Genomic DNA, 8592 nt, shown 5'->3' with positions numbered 1-8592 from the left:
ACTTGGTTAAAAATTTATATTTTGTTCTCTCAGTACAACTACATCCTTCAACTTGCTACTGCTAAGGATGTTTTTCTGCTCAGCAGTTTCCCAAAGTGCTAAGCTAATGTTAGCATTACTTTCTATTGTGATATGACTTGTTGATAAATCAGAGTGGTTCCAGCTAGTGGAGACCCAACAGTACAGAAGTTTCTGCCTCAAAAACCTAACTTCTAGTTGTGTACCGGGAAGCTGCAGCAGCCAATTTCTTCTTTTTTTTTCTGCAAACATCCATCTAAGTCTCAAAAAACAGTCACTTTGTCAGGAAAATACCCAACAAAATAATATGCAGAGCTTATAATAAAGTATAAAAACTGACACAGTTTGCAAGTCATGCACATAAAAATTGGCTGCCATGTTTAAAAAGTCTGAAGCACAAACCGTGACCACAGAGCTTGTTGGCTAACATCTTGGATACAGCTGACATGAAATCACAGCCAGTCCAAGAACAACAGGTGTTGGGAGTTGAGTTTGACCAACATTGTTCTAAAATGCCTTGATCAGGACACCCATATCATTGCCCAAATAAGATATGGTTTGGATCTGGATGCATCAAGTGGCATGGACTGTTCCAAACATGAAGGAACATTTTCTAAAGGAGACCTATAATGTAAATTCACATTTTGCATGTTTTTATTTGGGCCTGAGCACTTAAAAATGTTTTTTAGTATCTGGAAAATGAGCCGTTTAAAAAACCTCCTAAATCTAAACGTGACACAATCAGTGGGCACTGTGCTGCTCTTGCTGAGCTCCAGCATGTTTGATCAGCTGGCTTTACTGCTGTATGCACTGTATAATGGCTGCTGGAAAAGTCAAGTGTTTTTTAGTTGACTTACTATCCAGAAAACAGTTGCTGCATTCTTGTTGGTTGTGCAGCAGGCTCTACTAATGCTTTTCAGAGAAGGAACTCAAATAGATAGAACAGACTTGACTAAAATCCCAAAATCTATGAATGATTTTGTACAAAAAAATTGTAATGAATGCATTTTTTTTATAATTCGAAGGCCAATCCTAACCTGGTTGGAAGCATTAAAGGTCACCTTTAAAAAAGAAAGGTTTTCTGATGTTTACATTTAACAGCACACTTTTTTTTTTCAAAGGTGAATACAAATATTTGAGAATAATACTTCTCAAAGAATGTTGGAGTTATGAGGCTGAGGAATAATAAACGTAATTTAACAATCAGGAAAGACGACAATTTTCTAATGAAGCTTGCGAAGAAAACCCAAAGCAGATACTGAAATATCTGAACACGTTTTGTGAAAGTAAACAGTTCAAAGTTACTTTCCCAGAGATTTGCTCTTTCGGTTAGCCGTGCTTGTTCAGACTGTGAAGATGTGGGAGGCGGAGGTAAGAGGCACCATGGAGCCCGTCTCGAAGTTGAAGTCGATCAGGGTGTGTGTGATGGTGCTGACGCTGCTGGTGGAGGAGCCGGTGCCCAGTTGACGCTCTTGGAGTTTGTGGAGATAACTCTGCAAGGCAGGTAGCAGAGAGTTAGTTACACTAACCAGCTACTGGCAAAAACTTGCAGCCAATCAGGTTTTCTGTCATAAAATCAGGATATTTTTGCATTTTATGTTTTCATTTGAGCCACTTACTGGTGCGAGGACGTCGCCAGCGTATCGCTTCAGAGGCGGAGGCCTGCGCTGACGGTACGGCCGGGATCTTCTCCTTCCTTCTCTATTTTTCTGCTTTGTTCCATATTTCTTCTGTTTTTTATTTGCACCTGGAAAAGAGAATTTAAATAAATTAAAAATAGTTCATTCATTTATTCAGTCTGAACTTCTTTGTATTTTATGTCCCAATCAAAAACTACTTTATGTGTAACATAAAGTAGTTTTTATGTAGTAGTGACCACAGGGAACGGAGGTTGAGGTGCCAGAGATACCATCATGGGAGGACAAGCCCCTACATGGGATGTACCACCAGCAATTAATCCAAGTGGCTGATATCAGTAAATCCTACCAATGGCTGGAAAAAGCTGGACTCAAGGACAGCACAGAGGCCCTCATCCTGGCCGTCCAGGAACAGGCCCTAAACACCAGAGCAATAGAGGCCCAGATCTACCACACCAGACAAGACCCAAGGTGTAGGTTGTGCAAGGAGGCCCCTGAGACAGTCCAGCACATCATAGCAGGGTGCAAGATACTGGCAGGGAAAGCGTACATGGAGCGACATAACCAAGTGGCAGGCATAGTGTACAGAAACATCTGTGCAGAATATGGACTGGAAACTCGGATATCAAAGTGAGAAACACCCCAAAGGTGGTGGAGAGAACGCCAGAGCTAAGATCCTGTGGGACTTCCAGATCCAGACAGACAAAATGGTAATGGCGAACCAACCAGACATTGTCGTAGTGGATAAAAATCAGAGGAAAGCCGTTGTGGTAGATGTAGCAATACCAAGTGATTGCAACATCAGGAAAAAGGAGCACGAGAAACTGGAGAAATACCAGGACCTCAGGGAAGAACTGGAGAGGGCCTGGAAGGTGAAGACCACAGTGGTGCCTGTGGTCATCGGGGCCCTCGGGGCAGTAACCCCCAAACTGGAGCAGTGGCTACAACAGATCCCAGGAACAACATCAGACATCTCAGTCCAGAAATGTGCAGTCCTTGGCACAGCCAAGATACTGCGCAGAACCCTCAAGCTCCCAGGCCTCTGGTAGAGGACCCGAGCTCAGAGGATAAGAACCACCCGCGGTGGGTGAGAAGGGAATTATATATATTTCATTCCATAAATTAGAATATGGCTAAGAAGTTCCTTTGTTAGAAATTCCATAACCAAGTGAAAAACATTATATAGATTAAATAGATTACGTCCATTTGAACACATTTATATTTCGTAGTTTGTTTAATACGAGCTAAAAAGTTACTTTTAATCTGACAAGCCTGATCAGGACAGGTATTCTATTAATAAGGCGTTCACATGTAAGTGTTTATTCTTAGCACTAAAAAAGAAAAGGCCTTCCAGTAACTGGGTGCATCATCATTCATCCCCACCAACGTGCAACACAAAGTTACACCCTTGATTACCTCCCACCTGCAGGTGGCAGCATTTCTTCCTTCTACTCCACTGCTAACTCAGCAGTAACTAAAATAAAAAATTATGTATCGTAAAAATCTAAATGTTTCTGGCAAATATTTTCGTTTAGCTCCAGAAAATATGTGATTCTGATCTCTTTTTTTTCTGATTTACTTCTGCAAGCATAATATTTTTGAGGGACGGATCAGTGTGAAAATATACACACAACTATTTATTATAACAGTTTGTTAAAGGCTGTTATCAGTGCATTCTGGAACAACCAGCCCTTCAAGAACATTCAAGATCCAAAAATGCAGATGAGTTTGACACTCCTGTTTTACAGTGTTGAAGTCTGTGGTAATTTAGAAAAATGGAAAAATGTTAAAGATCCACTTTTGTGTCTGCAGGCTGCACCAAACTCACCTTCACAGTGTGAAACTCCTCTCGCAGTGAACCACCACTGCACCAACACGCCCACGGTGCTCAAAACAGGACAGATCCCAGTGATCGCCCAGTTAAACCAGCAGAAGGGTCGCGGAGCCGCTTCACAAAACACGTCATACACTTGACGCGGCAGCACAAACGCGCCCACCATGAAGTCCGCGCACAGCATCACGGTGGCGGCTCCAAACACAGACGTGTAGAAGATGCTGAACATCCTTTGCCACTGCAGCGTGAACACAGCAGAGGCGATGCTGGCCGCCAGTACGGCGCAAAGAGGCGCCCACACCGGAGTGAGGCTGTGGAACTGGCCCACAATCACCAGCATGGACACGGAGAGGAGGCTCCCGAGCTGCAGGCCGCAGAGGAGGAGTCCCAGCGTGGACACCAGCGCGGTAGACAGTCCACACAGCACGCCGACTCCCAGCCCGATGCCCGCCTTGGCGTCCTCTCTCAGCTGACCCGTGAAGTCTGGCTCCTTATGGAAGAACAGGAGCGCAGCAGATGAGGCAAACATGAACCCGGAGAAGAACATGACCATCTTGAAGCAGCGATAGCCTGCAAAAACAAAAACACACCAAAAACAAGAGACTCTCCTTAAACCTGCAGAGTTGCACATTTGAGCTCCAGTTTATTTCCTGTTGGCCTCCCTGCGCCACTCCACTCGATTCTAATCTCTCTTCACACAGTCTGGGTTTTCTCATCATAACTAACATTGCAACCAATGAGGCGCAGTCAGATCAATACATTTCCTCAATTTATTTGAAAAAGAAAATCTTCAATAATTGTGTGTATTTTTCTGTCTCTTTACAGTTTAGTACAACTTTGTGTTACCATTGCAAAAAATAAGTAAATAAAATCCATAAAAATTTGTGGTTGTAACATGAAATGTTCCAAATATTTGAATATTTTTCCTTATGATCAATTTTCAGATCTTTCCATAGAGAAACTATTTAAGTTTTTATGGTTATGATAATATTTACATTTATTTCTTTGCATTTTAGGGAAGTTGTGGCATTTATGGTAAGAAACTTTAAGAATATTTTAGTAATGTTTAGACTAGGCGGTATGATAAAATGCTAAACGTATTGCCATATGTTGTATATATGTAAACACTAATCATCTGGTGAATAAAATAAGCTGAATTGCATCAGTTTAATGTTGAACAGGCCACACCACCAGACTTTGCATAATGTCAGGGTTCATGGTTGCCTGATTTATCTCAACGTTTTCTCCCAGTGAAAGCAGAACGGGAAATGTTTGCATCACGTTACAATGCATGCCCACTAAACACAAAATCCCCGTTAAAAACCGAATGAGCGTTGACACCATGACATCAGTGGGATTTCATTCAATGCAACAGGTGGCGACTCATGAATGCTGTCTGTATAAAATTTAGATTCCCATCTGCCTCCTCCAGCTTTGGACTTATCCACTCTAAACCCCTGGCAACCTGCAGACGCCTCCCTCAGGGGATTTAAGCCGTCAGGTGAGCTAATGAAACATTTAAAACAGCTTCGTGTAAGCTAACACTAACATCTAATACGCACCAAAAAAGCAGTAGATGAGGCCGAATGAAAGGCAGATGGAGCACACAACAGACGGGATGACTTCATATTGCACATTATTGTTTAGGACACATATATCCAGTTCAGTGATTCCAGCTCCAGGCTCCTCTGTAATGTAGAGTGAAGACACAGCCATCATGGAGGATTGTTGCTTTTGTGTTGCCCAGCTGCTTTGGACATGAATGTGCTTTGTTCATTGAAGGAGGGAAGCTGGAAGTCCAAGCAAAGAGGAAGTTCCTGGATCCAGAGCATGCATTAAACCGTTTCCTGGTTTCTACCTGCAAAAAGAAAAGGACATAATTTCAGGGTTTGACAGAAATTGCAGTTTCCCATAGTGAAAAGCAGTATGTTTAAATAAATTTTTAGTTGATATTAAAGAGGTCCTATTATGCAAAAGTCGTGTTTTGAATGTTTCTGGACTTGAGTTTGGGTTTTAAGCAGTTTCTAAAACTGCTCAAGTGCTTAAAACAATCATCCAGATGGTTTTTGGTGTCTAAAAAGTGAGCTATTTCCAAACTTTCTGAATGTAACGTCACAAATCAGCGTAATGCCAGTTACCTAGTTTTACCGCTGTATGCGCTGTACAATGGCTGCTGGAAAAGACAAGAGTTTTTTTCATTGACTTGTTTAGAAACCACTTAATGGGTTCTAGATGGTTGTGCACGAGGCTCTACTAATGCTTTTCAGAGATGTAAGGTTGTATAATTGCACATCTTTTTGCAGCCATTTTCACATGTGAGTGTTGGGGGGCGTGGCCAGCAGGAGATTATTTGAATTTAAAATGACAGCAGCTTGTTTTTAAAAGGAGCTCAAAATAGGCAGAGCTGACCAGATTAAAATGATTGATGAAGAATGATTTTGTGCAAAAAATATAACAAACATGTTTAATATAATCCCTTTAGACCTGTCCTAACCTGTTCAAAGAGGCATAATAGGTCATTTTTAAGGAAGTGCCTTTTCCCATGCCCAAATTTTCTATCCGGGAAGCAGAGAGGGAAACCTAGCGTCCCTTCCAAGTTTTATGTTTTGTTTAAGAACAGGATGCAGCTGAGGAAATGACCTGCTGGCTCCATGCCTCTGTTTTTCACATGCATTGTTCTGAGCATGTGGTTTGCTCCTCCATTTGCTGAACAATAACAGGGAAACAAACATTTAGACACCAATAAAAGCAGCAGGATGGACATTTTCCCAAAATGAACAGTTATGTCAGTCAAAAAACTTGAAGTATCGTGCATTCAAAAGGAGTAAAATTCCACTCATATTTAGTTTATAAGATTAAAATGATCTTGTGAAAATAACCTTCAATTAGGTATTAAAGATACTTTCATTAAGCTCTCATTTCTGCTTTTAAAAATAGTTTTTTTATTGGTTTGATGTAATATTCTAATTTAAAATGTGTTTTTATGAGCTGTTAGCAGAAAATCGTCATGATTAAAAGACATAAAGGTGTTAAAACATTCAACTCTGTCTAATTAATTGGTATAAAGTGGCAGTAACAAAATGACTTCAACAATATTAAAAATTATTGAATAGTTCTATAGTTCTACGGCGTTTATTTGCTGATGTATAACAAAATATAACTAAAGATTAACACTTATAAAGTAAGAGTCATTATTTTGAGCTTATTTATAAACTTTCTGAACATTTTAAACATGTTCACCTGCAGCTGATTGTATGATTCTTTCGATGCAGCATACATTAGCCTCCTGTAAAGACATGCTAAGCTGTTGAGACAGATCCTACGGTCAGCAAATGGAATTAGAGGAGCTTTAGCAGGTGAGCCATTCTCATGTTACTGTGAAGCACAAGAAAACTTTCAGACGTGGACATCTCTCTGGTAAAACTGAAACAAAAACACTTGATTTTTTGTTAATTTTACTCAAAAAAACACTACTACAGTATCAGATAACCCACTGCATTACCACAAACGCAACAAATGAGAATATAAAATGTGTAAAAACATTTTCATGGCCTACCTGCAGTGGTCCACATCCTCGGGTTTTAAATGCACGATTTAAATGTGAGCATCCTGATCGGCTTGTAAACAGGGAGCGTTCAGTCAAGAGTCTGTCCGGAGTTTCTACATCAACTGTTTCCCACTGACAGCGTCCAAACGGTAAGTCCGTCATCTGTGCTTGTAAACAGCTGACGCCTGAGAGGGCGGCCATCTGCCCCCAGCGTTAGACCGACACAGCTGCCAAGTCCAAGGCCAAGTCAGGGAGTTCGACCCATAATCCTCCAGGAACACTAACCTGCATGTCTGCTTTCTTCAATTTACCTAGCATATCTTTTTAATAGGTTCAGCTTTGAATCTACATGTGTCTTTGTATACTTGAGAATTAAAGTAACAGTGTCCAAACTTTTCAACAAATGCAAAAATACAACGTTTTACCAATTATTTCTAGTGCAAATATCTAAGTACACTTGAAAGTAGAGTTTCTACAAGATAAAGGGGCTTATTTTAAGTAAAGTTTTCCTTAAAATTTATCTAGAAAGTTCTGGTTCCACTGGTAGATTATAAGACTTTTTTCCCATGTTATAAGTGAAATGATTTACCAGCGAAACCAGTATGTTTTAATAATTAATAAGAAATTATTTACTTAAAACAAGCTCCAATAACGTCCTGAAAAGTTACTTGGAAGTTAGTTTTGGCGCATTTCAAAAGTGAAAAGAAATACTTGATACAAAAATAAAAATTGGTAAGACTATGTGTTTTTGCAAGATGAAAGTAATCGAGGGCCACAAAATGTAAATATTCTTTTATTGTGGTGAAGAGCTGCAGAAAATCACTTAGATGGGCGTAAATGTGCCATGGACCTTAATCTAAAGAATCTGGATTAATCCTTTCAAAAAGAAATAAGGAAACCTTACAGGTGGGCGTTTCTTGCTGCACCAGTTACCAGATGGACTACACTTTCATCAAATCCAGTACAACTCAAACCAGGAAATGTAAAATTGTCAAAACGCCAGCTGGTCGTTTTCCAGTCTGGATTTTTGACCTGAACGAACCATGACAACATCTGGATGGATTTTATGACACATGTTCATCCCAGCAGGAGTTGTACACCAAACACATGTCGAGGCGTTAATGCAGTTTACTCAAAGTACCATTCTCACTCAACACCATTTCCACCATCTAGATAAAAAGCTAAAAGCAGACTTGATTTTACAGCTGCTAAAAACAGACTTTTTTTGCGCTGCAGCTGCAAGCAGTAAAACAAGCTAAAGATATAACGTAGTTTAAAATACCACAGTGACAAGTATAGCATGGTGCTGCTGTTGGCACTCAGAGACAACCTTAGATGTCCCAAAAAAAAGAAAACAGTCAGGAATTTTGGATTTAAAAAGATCCTTTGTCATAATTCAGAGAAGTAAGTTACAATTTGCATTTTTCATAGTGAATGCAGCCTAGGATAAAAAAAAACTATATATAAATTAGACATGAACAAAAAAAAAAACAGCATAAAGCAACAATAGAAATATGAATTTGTGTAGAAAAGCGTTGAGTTTGAAGGCGACCGAC

At 40.0% G+C, this 8592-nt stretch overlaps 1 protein-coding gene across 2 annotated transcripts; it reads right to left on the bottom strand.

The window, feature by feature from the left end:
* Positions 1–248: 248 nt before the first annotated feature.
* LOC129370117 (transmembrane protein 198-like) lies at positions 249–7227 on the bottom strand. 2 transcript variants are annotated; one of them, XM_055045810.1, is made up of 6 exons: positions 7046–7227; positions 6730–6864; positions 5052–5347; positions 3484–4059; positions 1638–1765; positions 249–1511 (listed from the first exon to the last, which is right to left on the bottom strand). In XM_055045810.1, exons 3-6 carry the CDS (start codon positions 5206–5208, stop codon positions 1362–1364), a joined length of 1011 nt encoding a protein of 336 aa, XP_054901785.1. In that variant the 5' UTR covers positions 5209–5347; positions 6730–6864; positions 7046–7227; the 3' UTR covers positions 249–1361. The 2 variants fall into 2 exon arrangements, with proteins under 2 accessions (XP_054901785.1, XP_054901784.1); XM_055045809.1 differs by lacking the exon at positions 6730–6864.
* Positions 7228–8592: the final 1365 nt, after the last annotated feature.

Source organism: Poeciliopsis prolifica, unplaced genomic scaffold, assembly GCF_027474105.1.
Source record: "Poeciliopsis prolifica strain line A6 unplaced genomic scaffold, Auburn_PproV2 SCAFFOLD023, whole genome shotgun sequence".
NCBI classification, from domain to species: Eukaryota; Metazoa; Chordata; class Actinopteri; order Cyprinodontiformes; family Poeciliidae; genus Poeciliopsis; species Poeciliopsis prolifica.
This window is presented reverse-complemented; position numbering and strand designations above follow the sequence as displayed.